General features: G+C 34.6%; 2 protein-coding genes across 2 annotated transcripts; both read right to left on the bottom strand.

Moving 5' to 3' along the window:
• Positions 1 to 421: 421 nt before the first annotated feature.
• Positions 422 to 940, bottom strand: LOC143529460 (uncharacterized). Its single transcript, XM_077025245.1, has one exon. The coding sequence runs from the start codon at positions 938 to 940 to the stop codon at positions 422 to 424; it is 519 nt and encodes a 172-aa protein (XP_076881360.1).
• Positions 941 to 9,897: 8,957 nt separating this feature from the next.
• Positions 9,898 to 15,252, bottom strand: LOC143529489 (transcriptional corepressor LEUNIG-like). Its single transcript, XM_077025268.1, has 18 exons — positions 15,009 to 15,252; positions 14,612 to 14,709; positions 14,001 to 14,110; positions 13,512 to 13,925; positions 13,213 to 13,298; positions 12,936 to 13,014; positions 12,749 to 12,824; positions 12,622 to 12,671; positions 12,226 to 12,525; positions 11,953 to 12,147; positions 11,625 to 11,858; positions 11,419 to 11,536; positions 11,215 to 11,324; positions 10,988 to 11,137; positions 10,729 to 10,884; positions 10,524 to 10,640; positions 10,235 to 10,444; positions 9,898 to 10,146 (listed from the first exon to the last, which is right to left on the bottom strand). The coding sequence occupies exons 1-18, from the start codon at positions 15,038 to 15,040 to the stop codon at positions 10,003 to 10,005; spliced, it is 2,679 nt and encodes an 892-aa protein (XP_076881383.1). The 5' UTR covers positions 15,041 to 15,252; the 3' UTR covers positions 9,898 to 10,002.
• Between the last annotated feature and the right edge of the window lie 5,577 nt (positions 15,253 to 20,829).

Raw genomic sequence — 20,829 nt, forward strand, 5'->3', positions numbered from 1 at the left:
AGTTTATATAAATTAGGACACACATCTCTCAAACATGTACTTCCAACCCAAACATCAGACCAAAATTTTAACTTCTTTCCATAACCAAGATAGCCTTTAATTAAATCTCCCAACTTTCTTCCTGCCAGTTTTACTTTGTTAACCACTCTGGCAATATTTACCCAAACTCCAATGATCTGCTTTATAAACGGGACCACTTCCCAACCAATTTTCTTCGAGTGGATAGCCTCTACCACCCTCTTCCACAAACCCCCATCATCAATTTTGAATTTCCAACACCACTTCACTAATAACGACTTATTAACATCTCTTAGTCTCGATATACCTAGCCCGCCCATGTCCTTCGGAAGAGCCAACCTTTCCCACGCCACCCAATGGATCTTTCGGACAATATTATAACCGGCTCACAAAAATCTTTTCATTATACTTTCCAAGATTCCACAACTTTGCACGGCACTTTGAATAACGAAAAGTAATATACTGGAAGACTTTCGAGGACAGATTTAATCAATACTACCCTCCCACCGATAGACAAAGAGTGAGCTCTCCAAAGACCCAACCTCTTCTCAAAAACATCTATAATACCGTTCCAATTATGAATTTTATTCATATTGGCGCCCACTAGAAGACCGAGATGTAAAAACGGCATAATACCCGCATTACACCCTATCACCCCTGCCAAGTTACCGATCTCCGTCCCAGAAACATTACTACCAAACAAGATCGACTTTTTCAAATTGATTTTCAGACCCGAGTACATATGGAAGCACCTCAGAATTTTAGCCACATTCTCCATGTTAGTTTTAAACCATTCCCCTATTAACATAGCATCATCCGCATAGAGAAGATGTGTGGCCAACGGACCTCGGTTCGGAGACTGGCAACCCTTGAGAATTCCTTCCTCCTGAGCTTTGTTCACCATACTAGTAAAGGCTTCCATAACTATAATAAAGAAAAAAGGAGATATAGGGTCTCCTTGCCTCAAACCTTTAAGACATTGAAATTCGAACGTAGGAGATCCATTGACGAGCACCGAGGATCTAGCCAAGACAAGAATACCATTGATCCAGTTACACCAAACATCCGGGAACCCATTTGAGTCATAACCGAGATAAGAAATTTCCAGTTGACGTTATCATAAGCCTTCTCAAAGTCGATTTTTAAAAAGAAGGCTTTATACTTAAGACTTATTAGCCCAGCTAATTAATTCATTGACAATAAGCGGACCGTCAAGAATGTCCTTCCCTTTTAAAAAAGCTGATTGAGACTCGGAAATAACCGAACCCAACACCTTTTTTAAACGATTCGCCAAGACTTTGGAGATCACTTTGGTAATTAGCCCCACCAAATTAATAGGCCGGTACTCGTTAAGACTAACCGGGTCAACACACTTAGGAATCAGAGTAATAAAGGACGAGCCAACACCTTTGCTAAAACAACCACGATCGTGAAACTCGGCCAAAATGTTACCAAAATCCTCCTCGAACAGCCCCCAGAAGTTTTTTAAAAAACGAAAGTTAAACCCGTCTGGACCTGGCGCCCGATCGCCGTTGCACTCAAACACCGCATCTTTAATTTCTTCTTTAGTAAACTTGGCTATAAGAGACATAACATACTCGTCAATTTGTTTTTTAAGGTTGTGACAGTTCAGATTCGGTCTCTCCTCCCCTTCTTCTTTAAATATGTTTCTAAAAAAGCCAAAAATCTCCTTTTTGATGATTTTTGGTTTGTCGCACCATACCCCATTTATAAGCATCCCTGGAATCTAATTTTTTCGCTTTCTGTTATTAATGAAACTGTGAAAAAAAGCTGAGTTGTCGTCCCCAAACATAGCCCACCGGACCCTGGACTTTTGTTTAAGGTCTTTGACTTTTAACATGGCCAACTCTGTTAAATCTTTCAAACTTTCCATCCTAATCCATTCCTCTTTTTCAGACAAAATCTCTTGACTCCATTTCAGTCTCTAAATTCTCCAACTCATCTTTCAGAGTTTGTTCTCTATCTCCTTCTTTGCCCTTAGTAATTCCCCACCAAACTTTAATTACATTTCTTATCATTTTGAACTTATTCACCAAGGCCAAATCAGCAGGTCCGCAAGACTGCCATTTCCCACAAGCCACCCGAACCGTTTCTTCAAAATCTTTACGATCAAGTCAGGAATTAAAAAATCGAAAAGGGAGAGGCCCAAAGTTGGATTCCTTCATAATGAGAATAAGCGGCCTATGATCCGACAAAAATCTGGGCAACACTCTAAGACACGCCTCTGGCCATAAATTCATCACTCCTGGACAGACCAAAAACCTATCAATTTTACTCAACTTGTTGCCCACCGAAAACGTATATTTCCCCCTTTCATCGCATACGCAACCAAGTTATTCTCGAAAATGAACGAATTAAAATCTCTAGCTTTAACCGGGTTAAAACCAGAATTTCTCCTTTTCATTTGCATTTCTAACAACGTTAAAATCTCCTAACAAAAACCATAAACCTGAGTGCTTATCTTTAAGATCCGAAATTCGATTCCAACGACCTTTCTTTTCTGTCGTCCCTTGAGGAGCATACACATTCAGAATACAAACTGGATCTCCACACCCCACTATACTTCCATTTAGCAATAAAAAATTCCTATCCTTGATAGAATCCGACATTTTAAACACCGAGCTATCCCACATACAAAGAAGGCCTCCCGATCTACCAGTCGCCCCCACATATTCCATATCAAACGAAGAATTATCACAAAATCTAGCAACCTGGCGACTTTCAAGATCAACCGCTAGCGTCTCTTGAAAGGCTAGAAACGACAACGCTTCTCTAAGTTTAATTTCCCTGATCCAAGCAGCTTTAGACTCCACCCCTATACCTTTTATATTTACTGAAAGGAAATTCATTGTTTAACCTCGACAACGCCTTCACCCCTAATTTTATCCTTTACCATCTCTGAGAAATTATTCATCTCCACGCCAATTGAGAGTCATACCTTTATGGTGGCGGTCGCTTCTTTCTCCAACCCTTCCTGATTTTCACCAGTCTCTTCCATCTGATCAACATGCATCTCCCATTCTTCATCCTCATATTCCTGTAACTGAACCTTTTCTCGTGCCTCTTCCTTGTCTTCTTCCTTCGATATTGAATTTGACCTAGAAACAGATCCCATTTTACCCCCTTGAGCCACTTCTTTGGGCTTAGAAATCCCATTACAAATGATGACTCTATCCCTATTCATGCCTAACAATTCATCTAACCCAAAAGGATCATCGTATCTGGGTCGGTTTTTAGATCTGGGCTTATCCAGAACTGTATCCTGAATCCCCAGACCCAATAACTGACTTACGAGGTGTCTCGGTTCCTTACAGCCCATTCGAATTGAAACTAAAGTCAGCCTCTTGAGACACCTCCTCATTTATTGCTATATCTTTACTATGTAATTCCGGCCGACATTCCCCCCGGGGAATAGATTTTTGCACCTCTTCCAACATATCATTAACTTCCTTATTGTTTCCCGAGTGTTCCTTCACCTTCTCAACTGACCCTTCTTCTTCTTCCACATTTCTGATCGAAGTCGGGTTCCTCAATCTTGATTGTTTGGAATCCGCCTTTCCGCTTTCGACCATAGCATCCTCTATTCTCCCCACACATTCTGGATCCCAAATGCCAATTTCTTCCGTTACCCAGACCAAGAACGATTTATTCCTTCATTTTAACTTGATTTCTTCAGTAATTCTTCGCCCGTCTCCGACTAACACACCGATACAGTCGATTGACATGTCTCCATTGTTCCAAGAAATTTGAGACTTATGTATCACCTTACCTAGCATGGCACCCACCGAATTAAACACTTCCTCGTCAAACAAATGTAAATGAACCTCGATAACTCGTAGCCAAGCAATCCTTTGAAACGGAAGGGACTGACCCCGCCATTCATCCAATTTAGTGAACCATTGTGCCCAAATATCTTTATTTTTCAAAAATTCTTCCGCGACCGTCAAGCCATCAAAGGCTAGAAGGACATGGAAACCACCAATGTAATGAATGTTTAAACCAACGATCCCGACATCCTTTAGCAAACTTTTCAAATTTCTCAACGTCCCTAAGTCCACTATCACTCCAACCAAAGCTCTTCTATGGAGATGTTCAAAAGCATTGATGTTTGTCGGAACTTCAACTTCCAACGCCTTAGATCCTCCATCCACGCTGTTGATACATGCCTCTTTATACGACCTCCCCATCTTCCAAGCAGGGATATATCCCGGCTTCCAAGTATCTTCAACCATGTTCCCAACTGATGACTTCTGAAATTCATCCACCCTCTCCCAAACCGATGGCTTTTGTATGTCTACCGCCACCGGCGTTTCAGTCGGTCGTTTCTGATTCCTTTTCTTCACATCTCCATTTTCTTCAGCGAACATTGATACCTTTACAAACAACTTTTGTTTTCCCATTTTGATATATTTCAATTTTGCCTCGAGACACCTAACATCGTCAACTTTAGAGAAAGAGACAAAGCCAAAACTATTACCCCCCCTATCATTCTTTTTGTAAGGCCCCGTTACCGGTAGCCCTACTTTCGTGTTGGATTTACTCATAAACGCAGTTCTAAATATCAGAGTTAATTAAAACATTCGCGGAATATAAAAGCTTTCATAAAACATTTCATAACAAAACATATCTTGTCTTAAAACATCATTTTGTCTTTCAAAATAAACAAACATTAGACTTAAACGTCTTGAGTCTTCGGATGCCAGCCTCTTATTCAGTGCCACGTGTCTCCTCAAGCGAGCTGCCTCATCCTACTCACCAGCGTGCATACTAAAAGTCAACTACGCTGAGTGAGTTCTAGTTAATCATACATTATACAATACACATAAACTTATATTCTTTCATTCATAATTTCATACTTTCTTACTTTCCTTTTTTGTATTAACTTGCTTTCATATCTTACGTTATAAAGAGCATTACGCCCTACATTCCTCGAGTATTATTAGGGCTCGGTACCCTCCTTCCTCGAGTATTATTAGGGCTCGGTACCCTCCTTCCTCGAGTATTATTAGGGCTCGGTACCCTCTTTCCGCGAGTATTATTAGGGCTCGGTACCCTCTTTCCTCGAATATTAGTAGGGTTCGGTTCCCTACTTCTCGAATATTAGTAGGGTTCGATTCCCTCTTCGTTACCATACAACCATACATCATACCTCGAGTATTATTAGGGCTCGGTACCCTTTTCGTAACCATACAACCATACAACCATCATTTCCTTCTTTTATTAACTTTATCACGTTCATACACATAAGCATACATATCATACTTACCTTATACATAGCGTTACAACCTGACAGTACGTGCAATATCCGAAGATCGTTCACGTACCATCAAGCAATCATTCATACATTTCACATTATTCACATAAGGCATACACTTATCTCTTAGGATAAGCGTATTAACAAACATATTGAGTATGCACACAGCCCCGAAAACATAACACATAAATGGGGCTAGAAACTCACCTGAATCCTGTTACGCTCTCCGTTAATAGTTATTCCCTTCTTGAGCTGTGCACGGCTAACTGTATAATATTTACACGTATCAATTAACTACTACTACTCATGTTGTATTTCTATCTTTATATGACCCACAACGAACGGGGGTCCGGGGGCAGCGCCCCTGGCAGCGGGGTCTAGGGGCGGCAGCCCCTAGCAGGGTCCAAGGGGCAGAGCCCCTGGCTGGACTTGGCCGTAGGCGAAGTTATCAATTAGGCGAACTTGGCCTTAGGCGAAGTTATCAATTAGGCGAACTTGGCCTTAGGCGAAGTTACCAGTTAGGCGAACTTGGCCGTAGGCGAAGTTATCAATTAGGCGAACTTGGCCGTAGGCGAAGTTATCAGTTTGCAGGCGAAGTTGCCCAGTTCAGCTACGGGTTTGGTTTTTATCAAGCATTTTGGCGATTTTAATACCCTTGTTATGGTTCGACATCACCCACTAACGTTCCCTAACCATTTTCGGTCGTATATATATCCCGTATATACTATAAAGCTTGGATCTTTAAGCTTAAGGACATTCGAAAGGCTAAACGTTCAATAAAACGTAAACTTTAAAGGTCAAGAACATACCTTTTATACGTTCGGTGTGGTCGCGGTTTGCTTGGTTATCTCGTATATAGAAGATCTAATAATGGTTGGCTCGATTTTGGTCTTGGACGTCTCTCTCTCTCTCTCTCTCTCGGCCGAAATATGGTGTGTGTGTGTGTTTGGAGTGTGTTAGAGAATAAGATGGAAATGAAATGAGGGTTTAGGGTTTTAGCTTGGTTTAGGGGATATTTATATCCCTTAAAGCCCATGGACCTAAGGCCCATTCTCATTTAACCCATCTCAATTAATCTAAGTCCATGATCCGTTCTTTACTCGATATTAATTAATTAATAACGCAAAATCACTAAACGTAACTTTCTTTATTCAACATTATAAATTTTAGGATGTTACACTTTTTAGCTATATAAATGTCACTAACCGACCCAAAAACCCCAAAAAAATACCGACACCTCCTTTCGATTGCAATCGTCCGGAAGATTGGAGACGAAAAATCTCACCGTATTAGTTGGATGCCCCTTTTCTTTGTTTGCCCCTTCGTTGTTTTTGCTCCTGGTGTCTCCGGTTACTTGCTCCCATCCCTCCTCCGGGGGATTTGAATCTTCCTCCGCCTGGCTTCTAGAGAGTTCTTCCATCCTTTATGTTTCAGTTAAGTCCGATTAAATGTCGATTCAGTTTCAGATTATTGGTTGTGGTTTTTTAGTTTATTGGCTTCTTTTTATTTTATTCAGTTTCATAATTTGTTCGGTCAACATTGAAAACCGAATGTAAAGCTGGAATAGAAGAGAGATCATTTCATGATATAGGAATGATTTGCGAAAAAACATTTGATCTTGGAGAGGGGTGAAAAGATGATACTCTCATCCATCACTAAAAAAACCATTTATGATGTTAATTCTTTTCAAAATTTAAGGAAGAAAGATAGCTCCATAAAAAGAATTTATGGCCGAACAGGTTTATGAGAAAACTTGTCTTGACAGCTAACATGTATTCACAATTTTTGCCCTTGACACTTTTCTTCAAGATCTATCAACATAGTTTTTAAAATCTTAAGTTTTGTAATTCAAAAAGGTTTGCGACGCGGCTTATTGCCCGTTCTTTATGTCTCGATGTAAACACTATATTTTGAAGATTAATAATTTAGTGGAAATAAAGTAAACGTTTTTTCCTAGTATTTATTTCTTAAAAAATGAACTTGCTGAAGTGCTGAACAACTGAAGAAAAAATCAAAATCAAATATACCGACTCAAAATACTTACAATTTTTCAATCTGTTTATAACTAGAGTATAAGCCCATATATCACACAAATCTATATCTATACTCTCTAATAAAAGGCTACAAGTTTTGCCACTTGTCACTCCTACATTAAAGCCGTAACAACTCGGGTTTTCAAACTTACAGTTTTACCCAACTTGGTTCAACGTTCAGGTTATTTTCATTTCGTTTATTGAGTTTGAATTGATTAATTTATTTTAATTAATTTTTTTATCTATAATTAAATCTTTAAAGTTTGTACACTCTTAGCCCAAAATATATATTCTTACCTCTTATATATCCAACCTCAAACTTCAAGGGTCAAATTGTAGCTTTATGATATAACCCATTTTCAAGCTGGATTATCCGTTTACCCATGTCCTTGTTTATGTGAGTTTTCTTGTACCCGACTCCAATAATCATCAAATTAGGCTAGTAAATCCGTTTGTAATCAAGTTTTGATCTAGGAAATCATTCACATATATCAAACGCGGCTTCACCGACGTTTTATACAAGATAATTGTATCAATCATGATCCGATTTTTAATTTTACGAAACCACTCGAACCCTAATATCATTTTCTATATAAACGAACGTATAAACGCAATTAAACTCACACATACAATCTCAAAGCCGTCGCCTATCATAACCCTATACTTATTTATATTAGTTTGGCCGTTTACTTGTCCGTTCTTAAGCTTTTTGGTCTGCTCTGTTCGGTTCTCGTTCACCATCTCCAGATCATCATTTAAGGTAATTGTTTATATCATTAGGTTCGCGTTTATGTGAGGATTAAAAGCCCTAAGGCTGTAATCATTAACATTAACGGATTTGATTGATTGATAATCCTAGGGTTCTTAATCAAATCTGTTGAAATATGCGTTTGTATATAATAAATCAGATCTGGTCCATATTGCAAGTCCCTTGGTAGCCTGCTGGTTTAAACATGAAGGTTTGGGGGCAGAGGTTGCGTGATCGACCCTCTCTGCACCCCGATATTTTTGTTGTTTTATTGTTTTGAACATTTAATATTTATTAAATGTGTTAATGATAATAATGACTAATTAAAACCATTTTAATAAAAACCGACTTTACATACTCATTTAACTCACGTTTTCATTTGTGTATATACGTATATAAGCGTATATATGTATATATATATAAATATATATTACATAAAATCTAATATTTATAAATAAAATCAAGTAAACTATATGTATACTTATATTTAAAAAAAGTTAAAAGAAATATTTTTCAAGATATTTTTTATTAATATAACTAAATATTTTATATAATAAATTCTCATATGTGTTATTATATTATTATATTGATTTAATATTGTTTAACTAGTTATCATAATTAAATCTTGTACTTAGCGTATCCATTTGTTCTCGTTCTCGTTAGGCTTTAACGTTTGCGTGTGACTTTCCCGCACTCTCATTTTCTTAATCACCTTTGTTCGTCTATCGAGGTAAGTACCAAATTCTCCTATTTTACCGCTTTCAATGTTTTGGGGACATATACGTAAATATATTTCTCATTATATACTTATACTTAAAACTGCAACTTTGTCTTATGTGTTAACAACTTATACCTTACTTATTTATGTTCTTATTTGTTTTGTATGCTTTCACATTCGGAGAGGTCCAACATAATCTCAGTCTAGTATGATCATACGTCAGTCGTTATAGCTTTGTGCTTCTCGACATCTCAGTTATACCTACTCATTTGGTTATTTTGTTATTCGCATATGACTTGTTCCAAATACATATTTTTTATTCGTTTGATGTGAAGTACAAGATCACTTAAGGATTTATGCTAGAAGAAAAAACTTAATAAGATATATTGTTATTGATTGATATATGTACCCGTGTATTTGAATTTGTATGGATAATTGTTATTTGGAAATTTATTTAATATATATCGACACTTTTAATAATGCATGATAGTAACCTTGAGAGCTGTGATAATCAGTTTATGCCCCGGCATTTCCGCCGTAAGTTGAGGTGTGACAAAACCTCACCATTCTTAACAAATTTATAATAGTAAAATAATAGTTACCATTCTTAAAATTTATGTTTCAAAATTTGTTAATTTAATATTTACTTCATATTTTTTATTCAAACATTTAATATTTATAATTATCTTTTACTTTAAAATTGTTTTAAAGACTATTGTACAACGACTGTATTAATAGTGTTTAGCGGGTTTATTGTTTATTGTATATTGATTATTTATTAAATATTATATTTTCAAGATTTACTCGTGTAGTACACGGGCCTCAAACTAGTTAATTTATAAAAATACTGAAAAGCTAGTAATAAAATTTAAGAATTATAAAACAATATTGTAACGTAAGATAATTAATTTATCTACTGGTTTCCAGTAAATTTGCAAATTCTCTGCTTAGAAATGGTTTTTTGAGTACTGAACCACTTATCCTAAAATAAAACCGAAAAGTAAAAATACAAAAATTACATCAAATATAAAAAAACATACACAGACAGGCATCACTGAATCCATCTGTATAGTATACTAGACTTCAACATACTAAAACATTAAGATGACAGAAACCACAATTTAATTAAACATTCAATTCCACAAACATGTTAAAATAACACACATCACATACATCACATCACATCATGTCATTTGTTTTCTGTTACATTTCACTTCCAAAGTTTAACGATCTTATCATGACTCGCTGAAGCTACCAAACCCGTCGCCGTTGACAACGCCAAACCAGCAATCAGTCCTTCATGTGCAGCTAAAGTCATCGTCTTGTTCTCCGGCATGTTCCATAACTCCAAAGACTACATTAACATATCACAATCCCGTCATTTTTACGTTAAAAAAACACAACTTTAATAATTTTGACCAACTTTGACCAGACTTACTCACCTGATAACAGCCAATGACCAACAATGAATTAGCATAACTAGGATGAAAGACACAAGAGTTAAACTTGTTGCCGTTACAACTGAGTTCATGAACACAGTCTCCTTCGTTTGCAGCCATAAGTGACCACACGCGAACCGAATCCTCACTAACCGATGCCAGATACTCCCCGCTTGGGTCCCAGCAAATCGAGTGGATTGGCTTTGTATGCCCCTAAACCAATAACGTCGCTCGTGTTACAAAATATAAAAATAATGAATATATATAGTTAAAAAAAAGAATAAAAACAAACCTGCAATGTATGTCGAGTGGCTTGAGTTTCCACATCGAGTATAGATACAATGTTTTCTGCAGCTGCTGCAAGAAACCGTCCATGGCGTGGCTGGAATCTCACTTGAGACGTTGCTCCCTAGTTTTCCAAAATAAACGTAAAAACGATATAAAATAAATATTGTAAAAGTTGGTATAAAAGTTAGTAACTTTTTAAATTTTCATACCTTGAATACACGTGTGCAACTACCATTATTAACGCTCCAGTAGCGTATCTCCCCGTCCCCGTCACACGAGCAGATGAGGTCATCTTTATTCGGGTGGAAATCCAGTGACATCACAGATGCAGAATGTCCCATAAAGTTGCGCAGAGAAAACCCGGGCTGCGAGCAAGTCAAAGTAAAAAAAAACATACGGTCAAATGACAGTTTGGAAAGAATATTCAAAGGATTGAAATAAATTAAAACAACTTTAGTTTCAACTAACATTGTCAGCATCCCAGACACGAACGGTTTTATCAAATGATGATGTGGCAAGGCGCGGCATACTCGGGCTGAAACGCACGTCCGTGATCATTGATGAATGTTCTTCAAGAGACGTTTTCGGCTTTAAAGAATCTGTATACCACAGTACAGCCTACATCACAAATTACCATTACTTATTAGCTATTAATATAAATAAAATTTGTTTCAAAGTTGTATATTGTTATTTACCTTTTTATCATGGCCACCAGTAGCAAGCAATTTACCATCTGAAGAAAAATGACAACAAACAACCTTGTTTCCACTAGCCCGAACAGAATTCACCTCCGTGAAAGTAAACCCTAATATCAAATAAAGCATAAACTAATATGAAAACTAGCGGTCATTAATAAAACGATATAATAGGATAATAAAATATAAAAATGTAATTCTCACCTTTGCTAACATCCATACAACGACCGACAGTATCCCTTAAATCATTATCATCAGGAGATAAAAAAGACTCCACATTATCATCAAGAGATCCATCTTCAACAAAACGGTCCATGTCAGCCTGCACAATGTTATCATCCCACTGTAAGATTATATCCACTAAAGAAAACTAAAACGGGCCCGCTTACAGACACGCGTATCATACTCACCAATTGATTTGACGGAGAAGTAAGAGTTGCGGGCCCATCGGACCGAAACATCATTAATGGTTTTGAAGAGTTATTATCATTGTGTTGCAAAGCAGGCATTGAGATCACATCTCCAGGTGTATGAGTAGATGGAGTCGAGGGTGCGGAACTCGGTGACGGGCCCGCAGTGTTGGCGGTTCCCGAGCTGTTGGCAGGTCTCGATGATGACACAGGCTGCTTTCTTTTTCTTCCAGTCTGATTTTATAAAACCATAGATTGCATTAGAATCTAGAAACCATAAAACTTTAAATAACAAGCAGAAAAGGGTAAAACAGTAATTTCACCCAACCTGATCGTTTCCTCTAAACGAGTTTGACATGCTGCCGTCCCCCACACTGCATGCACCCACAATCTTATCTTGTTGAAGACTAATGTTTGAATTTTGAGGCGGTGGTGCAGAGAGAGAATGATGAATCTGCTGTTGCTGATTACCGTTTTGTTGCTGTTGCTGTTGTTGCTGCTGTTGTAATTGTGCCATTTTTATCTAAATTTGAAAGTAAATAAAATCAATTAACAAATGACAACTAAAAATTAATAATTTGGTATGATATTGAAAAATTACTTTAAGCAGCATATCTGTATCTCCTCCACGAGGTAAACCGGGAATGGGAGAACCGACATTTGGAATGTCACCAACAGAACTGGAAATACCATCTTTGCCCATATTTATGTTTCGGTTATTGAGAAGCATTCTCAACCGTCTACTTTCATCATTGGCTGATTGTGATGTCATGTTTTGTTGTGCTAATAGAAGTTGTTGCTGGTGTTGTGGCGACATCATTTGCAGCTGGTGAAACGGTTGAGAACCTTGCATGAATGACTTCTGTTGCTGCATTATACCAGACCGCAACTGATCTAATCCCTGATAAAATGATAATAATCCCACGCTTTTTACTTTTATATTTTATAGAAAAATAAAGGGTAGAAGCAAAGATACTGAATTATTAAGAAAACTTACAGTGAGAGGCCATCCTTTTAATGTCAAATTATTACCACCTTGATTTGATCCTAAATAAAAAGAGTTTTCAATAACTCAGTTATATGAAATGGTCAATGTAAACAGAAAAAAAAAGTCAAAATATTACCAGGAATGCCAATTAAAGATACTTCAGGGCCACCAGCTCTAGGATTCAAAATTGGATTCATTTCCGTCTTTATTTCCTATTTCAGTGTAAATAGCCAAACAAAATTTAGAAAACATTTTTCCATAACAATCAAAATTTTTATTCTATTTATGCTCTTTTAAAAAGTCAAACATGAGATGTTACTTACCGGAGCAGAGCCTGGAAGTTGTTGGTTCCGTCCTTGGACTTGAGGAGACATACTGCCAGCTGTACCATGCAGCACTTGCCTGAAAAACAAGACATTATAAATCGATTAGAAAATTAACATTTCAAATTTCAGTGCGCGCTTCTTTGTGATTACTTCATAAAGTTAAATACTTTTCTAAAAAAAGTAAATAAACGCCACGAGAATCATAACTTTTTAGCATCTGTGAGCTCGTGAAAATGTGCATAAAATCTACAAGTGTTGCGATAAGTAACATTACCCTGAAGGTTGACCAGCTGCTGCTGCAGATTTCAAAATTGATGCTTGATTTGGATCCAAAAGCTGACCAACATTCTCACCGTATCTCTGCTAAAAGCATAAAATAAATTAACTAAATTTGTCAAATAAAGAGACATATCAAAGCTAATCTAAGCTTTTATCGATTGATATTCTAACAAATTAAGCACCAACCATCTTTACAAGTAGTTAAATTTCATAAAATATACATAATTTCTATTGACAGGACCATTCGACTTAAAAGTAAAACAATCATCTCTAAAACAATAAAAAAAGGTATACCTTCATAGCTGCATCATCTAAACCATCCCTAGGGAGCGGTACTTTCAACTTCTCCTCGTACATTTTTGTAGCAATAGCATTAACACCAGGGTTCTGTCTCATCAGAGGATCGTTTCCCACAAGCCTGTTTGATGCTCCATTAAGAAGGTGGGGCCCATCTCTCCGTTGCTGCTGCTGTTGCTGCGCTTGCTGTTGTTGCTGCTGCTGCTGTTGCGCTTGTTGCTGTTGCTGTTGCTGTTGAGCTTGTTGCTGCTGCTGCTGCTGTTGTTGAGCTTGTTGAGCCTGTCGTTGTAACATTAACTGCTGCATCTGCATCTGATGATGCTGCTGTTGTTGTTGCTGCTGTTGTTGCGGATGTGGCGATTGTTGCGGCTGCTGCTGTTGTTGCTGCTCCCTTGCTTTGTTTAACTGAGTCTGCGGTTTTACATAAGATATAATACCCGCATATGTTTATATGTGTCGAATTCAATAAATAAGTTTACGACTTACCTCAATGTAAGAGGCTGCAACTTCTGAGTGTTTCTCATTAGTCCTTGCTATAAATATATCCCAAAACACAGACCACCATTCAAACAGAAAGCCACCAGGCGCATCGATAGCTAAAACATATAAAATCACAAATTATTATACAAAAAAATGCACAAAAAAGAATTAAAAAAATCTAGCTATACTATTAAAAGAAGACCTATTGTCCACATGGCATTCTACTAGGCCCTCCACATAGGATGCCAAGTGTACAAGTTTCCAATTTAATAAATTCCAGTTCATTATTTATTTTGGTTTAATTAAAATTGTTATAATGAAAAATATGTTGTTGATGGAAATCGACCTCACTACCTTGCTTTTAAAATGTTTGTGGCTTACCAACTCAACAAAACTAAGATGATTTGGTTCACAAATTATTGTTACTAATCTATGTATTTTAGGAAATATGCAATTACCCATTCATTAATATTCATTACGTACTACCTTACAATTTATAAAATTATAACGTTCATTATGTAATTCAAATCTGTATATGTGACGTTTTCTATATTTTTCACCCGTGTGTTACACGAGACACTATCCTAGTGTTTGGTTAAAGGATTTAAAGTTCTTACCAACAGGGTCAGATGAGACTTTGCCTTCCGCTTGAAACGCCTGAGCCGAAGCCTTCAAATCTCTTTTCACTAAGTAATCATGTATGTAAACATCTAACCTATAAACACAAAAACCAACAAACAACATGTATCAAAATCAGACCTTTACTCCAATTCAACTACAAAATCACAGAACAACACTAGATACATACATAAACATGAACAATAACACATCCAAAACAAAAGCCCTAACTTAATTAACAAAACCCTAATTTTAAAAAACCCTAAAAAACCCAAATTACCATCAAAAGCCAGCAAATTTATACACAAAACAGACACAGCAGCTGAATAAACCTAACAAGCATCCATAAATGCAACAAAAGCAATCAACTTTATAAAGAAAAAACAAGAAACTTACATTTTATCAGCTTCCCAGTGAGTCTGAGACATGTTTGGTGAAATCAAGAAGCTTGAATCAGCATACAAGAGCTAGATCTTCATCAAGGGTTTAGGTGAAAGTGAAGGTGAAACCCTAGAGCAATTGATGTGAAAATTATTCCAGAATATTATTATTAGTATTATTATTATTGGTATTGTTATTATTTATAGAAAAGAAGATCTCCATGGAAAGAGATAAGAGAAAGGTGGAAATCGAAGAGAGAGAAAGAGGTTGTCTGAATCAGATATAAATATAAAAATAATAATAATTGTTATTAAGTGCGTTATTCACATTTCTTTTAAGTTTGTATATATTATTGTTGTTATTATTATTCATGGGCACTTGTGTTTTTTGTAATTAATTAATTTATGAATTTATGAATATTGGCATTTTGTAAGTTTATTTCTATAACTAGTATGATTTGGTCTTAATAAAAGATATTTTGAATTTAAAGTCTGACATTTGATCTAGCTGACTAGCTTGGTCCTTTGAACTAAGGGTTTGTTAAAAGTAGAATATTCGATCGGATACCTGAAAAGGATTAGTCCATAAAATAGTAACCAACTTTGAAAGTTATTTCAATCAGGTCATTGATAAAAAATTTTGTTCTAATCAGGTCATTGAACTTTCATTTTTGTTTCAATCCTAGATATTTTACCTGAATAGCAGGTAATCTAGGTTTTTTTTAATTTTTCAATGTTTTTACTTTGCATAATAACTTTTAAATGTTGCGAAAATTAGTAAAAATACGAAATATAATTTTAAAATTTCGAAAATTTTCAAAAAAAAGTTCAGAAATTTGCAAAAATTGAAAAAAAAAAAAAATGTTCAAACGGGCCGGAACGGGTTAGGGTCAACAGGTTCGGGTTAGAACGAGTCAAGGTCGCAACAGGTTAAAACGGGTTTCGGGACAGTTTTTTTTTGGACCAACGAATCAGAGCGTTTTCAACACGTTGCAACTCGTTTTAACAGCAAAAGCTCGTTTAAGCGATTTTTTTCATTTCGTTTCAGCACCTAACAGCTCGTTTAAGCGATTTTTCAGCTCGTTTCAGCACCTAACAACTCGTTTAAGCGATTTTTGAGTTTGTTTCAGCACCTACCAGCTCGTTTAAACGAACTCAAAAATCGCTTAAACGAGCTGTTAGGTGCTGAAACGAGTTGAAAAATCGCTTAAACGAGCTGTTAGGTGCTGAAACGAACTGAAAAAAATCGCTTAAACGAGCTTTTGCTGTTAAAACGAGCTGTAACGTGTTGAAAACGCCCTGATTCGTTGGTCCAAAAAAAACTGACCCGAAACCCGTTTTAACCCGTTCCGACCTTGACCCGTTTTAACCCAAACCTGTTGACCCTAACCCGTTTCGACCCATTTGAACATTTTTTTATTTTTTTTTCAATTTTTTGCAAATTTCCGAACTTTTTTTTTGAAAATTTTCGGGATTTTAAAATTATATTTCGTATTTTTACGAATTTTCGCTACCTTTAAAAGTTATTATGCAAAGTAAAAACATTGAAAAATTAAAAAAAAAAAACCTAGATTACCTGCTATCCAGGTAAAATATCCAGGATTAGATCAAAAATGAAAGTTCAATGACCTGATTGGAACAAAAGTTTTTATAACTAACCTGATTGGAACAACTTTCAAAATTGGCACTATTCTATGGAGTAATCCCTATCTGAAATACTGAAAAATGTAATAATTATAGAGAAATTTTAAGAACTAATTTTAAAAGTATTTTGAATATCTGAAAAATTTTCCAAAATATCCCAAAAAAAAATGTCCAACGTATCTGAATATCATAAAATAATCCAAAATGCCAGAAAAATTATCCAAAATATTCAAAATAGTATTAAATAATACTTATTATTTAATAATTAAAAAATATTTCAGATCGTTCGAATATCCGAACTATCCAAAAAGTTTCAAATCACGAATTTTCGAATAATTCGGATTCGAGTTTTTTAATATTTTAGATACGGACTTCGGATTTTTTTCGAACACCCTACTTTGAACGGCTTCCAGGGAAAGAGATTTTTTAGTTGACCATTGACTTAGTAGTAACAAGGAGTTAGATATGGTTTTATGGTTTTAAGATTTACAGGTTCGAGTCATGTGGTAGTCAAGAGAGTGAATTTAAAAGTAGACTTCGAGAATATACGAATTATCATTCAAAAAATATATATTGACATTGATACGGTTAGTAATTTTGGAGGTTAATCTTTAAGTGATTCTTATGTTTATTTATTCTCTTTATTTTTAATCACTTATTTGTGTGTTTTGTTTATATTTATGTTTAGATCGCTCCATTATTTTATTTAGTTGCTTAATCTGGATTAGGGATGAGCTTGGTATCGATATCGAAAATTCTCAAAAATAGGTACCGGTACCAAAAACACTCGGTACGGTAAGGTTCGGTACCAGTTCCAAAGGCAAAAGTTCAGTAAATTAGTGGTACTGTATTGGTATAGGTACTGTACCGACCCCAAAACCTCAAAAAGTGAGTACCGAATTAATAACGTTGGTACTTGAAACCATTTTCTCATCCCTGATATACATTAAGTTATTTCTACCCAATGAATTAAGCTTTGCGTATACTTATTAAGTGTGGTAATCACTTTATATAAACTTTTTATCTAACTTTCTATAATATATATTGTCACACCCCGAAAATCTTAATTTAAACAGCGGAAGACTTTGACTAAGTCATTCTGGTGGTGACAGACGCCGTTTTCAATCAATCACATTTGAGAATATATTTGTAACAAAATTTGAACTTTATTTAACCATCGGAATCATTACACGTGTCATATTACACGATTTTTATTCAAACTAAAAGTCCAACATAAAGTAAACATTTTCATTCAAACACATGTCACTATTTTCTCGCGTTCTTCACTAAGCTTCAATACTTCATTTATTAACCTGAAAAGCATATTAAAACGTTTGTCAACACGAATGTCGGTGATTTCTCTTTATTATACAAAAATAGTTATATATATATATATATATATATATATATATATATAATCCCATGATATAAGGGTTCTCGACCATTATACCATAATAATTAATTTATCATAAAAACGTAGTATTTTATCTTTTAAAAAATCGTACTGTTATAGACGAGCAAAGAATACAACAAGCGTATGACTATCAAAATTAATAACTCGAAACATATCAAACTCAAAATATTCCCACTTTTAACCCAAAGCGATTGGAAGTTGGGGGGGGGGGGGCGTCACCCTGATAGATCTACCAACATTTATGTGCCTATACTATTTCGATTAACAATTATTTAACCAATATGACTCATCCCACTTTTAACATGGTTTGTAAAATAAAATGCTTTAAAAACTTAAATAAAATCAATTAAAGGAATATGGTTTTTCCCCAAAGACATTTATAAACACATTCCATTTAAAAACAATGGGATTTTAGAGAAATTCATATTCAGTAGGTACAACATCAGATATATTCAAACACTTCGTGTCCTATTATTATCGCACACGTGTTTAATAATACATGTATTTTAAGTTGTTTGCTCAACTTAAAATATTTCACACAAATATTTAGTTTTTTTAATTCTTATTTTTATCTTTTTATTAGTTCAAGTTTGAATGATCCGTTGGCGACTTTTAGTTTGTTTAAGTCCAATTTTTGTTTTCACACATGCACGCAAGACCCTAACTTATATATACTTATCTTAATTAGCAACTAGCAAATATACATGTATACAAGTGAACATCAAATATTAACAAATATCATACTGTATATTATTCTAGCAAACCATTATATTCTTTAATAATATATATAAATTTATATAAATATGTTTTACTTGCTGGAACATTATAAAGTTATAAGTTTTATTCTTATTGTGATTATGGTATCGTTTTGTCGGTTTTGCTGGTTTCGCGTTTTAACGGCGAACCGGTTAACTTTTCGTTTGCAACATTATATTTTAAATTTTTGAAAACACTTTATATATAAAAAATAGTTACGTTTTAGAAGTTCTTTTTATAAAAATACTTTAATTTTCATTCTAGTTATAATTTTCTTAAAATTTTACATTTTATATTTTCGTGTCGGTTTTCACGACACTAACCGTCTAGGATCAAGTTTTACTATATTGTCCTTCTTTTTACATTAACTTATATTATGTATAAGTATTTTATGACTTTAGGGGCTATTCTAAAACAGTTCCAAAAGCTTATGTCGGTTCACGTTAAAAGTCAAACTTTTCGACTGTTAATGTTACCGACAAGCTATTTAAGTCATATTACCAAAACCAAAGCATTTTATACAGCAAATATGCACAAAATAACATGTAATTCACTATTATCTTCGAGTTTAAATCATATAGCAAAATATACACACCAAACCGAATTTTAACAAAACATGCTCAAGCCTTAACTACTGGTTTAACAACAAGTGAGTGTGTTATTTCTAACATGTTATCATAATATTTAGACATCAATATTTCCAGATTGTAACAATTTATATTATGGTCCTATTTGCTTATTTAACATCATCTAAAGTAATCGCATTCCTAGCATCGATAGCAAAAGTTTCTACTAATAGTACTTTTCCGAATTCAATAACTTCATTTAATTCAAATTTTCAAGTAGTCTCATTCAACTAGTTTGACAAGGTTCCATGGAACCTATTATGCTATTTGATTTTAGATTGTTCTATTGACCAAGTTACAAAGTTTCTATTTTTAGCAAGTAACAAACATTGTCTATCTTTTTATCAATTAATGAGTTTTCATAAGGGTGTTTACTATTGAAATCCAACCATATATCATTCATATATTCATGTACTAGGTTAAATACCCGTGTATACACGGGCTGGGTAAACTATATTAACAAAATAACAAAACTATGTGAAATACTTATACAAATTTGGTATTAAATGAATGAATATGAATATGTATTACAACGTTAAATAAAACAAAAAAAATAGATGGTAAATTTTCATTAAACTTTAAAAATTTTCTTCATATACAATATTTGTAGTTACCCTCTTTATCTAAAAAGTGCGATTTAAATCTCCAAAAACTTTCCTTGTATAAATTAACTTTTCTTACTAATAACATACGATTGTTACTAAAAACATAAATCATTTGGTACTAAATTATATGGATTTATATTTTTAAGAAGAATAGCGTTTAATAAAAAAGATTGATACAACTCATACAAATACTTAAATAAACAAACACAAAGTTTAAATAAATATATAATATTATAAAGCAATATAAATTAATATATGGTTTAACATTTTAAAAAAATATATAAGCATAACACTAGATACTAAGGGTGTTTGGGTCAACTTCTAAAACATGCTTATTTGCTATCTGTTTGTTGAAAAAACAAAAGGTGTTTAGAAAAGCTCATTCAAAAGCATCAAATGGAGCTTTTCAAAATTGACTATTCCTTTCAAAAATCAAATAAGCAAAAAAGCAAATCTAAAAGCTTACCCAAATAGCCCCTAAAAGTTTAAAACAATGCTAATTCACAAAAACTGAAAAAGTACTTTAAAACATCAAAATTGTTATCTTAAATTAAAAAAATAGCTTCACTATTTTAAAGCAACAAAATATCTCAAACAACAGGAAACCATTATAGGTTTTGGATAACAGCGACCATCAGAATATCAGATATTTTGGTCATATTCACACGTATTTTTTCTGAAATGTATTTATTTAGATTTGATGCACATGAACATGTAATACCGCATGGTCAGCAATGAAAAGTACCGTTGTTGGATGGTTGTCTTATAACATTTAAGCATTTGGTTTTAATT

Source organism: Bidens hawaiensis, unplaced genomic scaffold, assembly GCF_021521415.1.
Source record: "Bidens hawaiensis isolate Kalapana, Puna unplaced genomic scaffold, B.hawaiensis_p1.1 tig00008556_1, whole genome shotgun sequence".
NCBI classification, from domain to species: Eukaryota; Viridiplantae; Streptophyta; class Magnoliopsida; order Asterales; family Asteraceae; genus Bidens; species Bidens hawaiensis.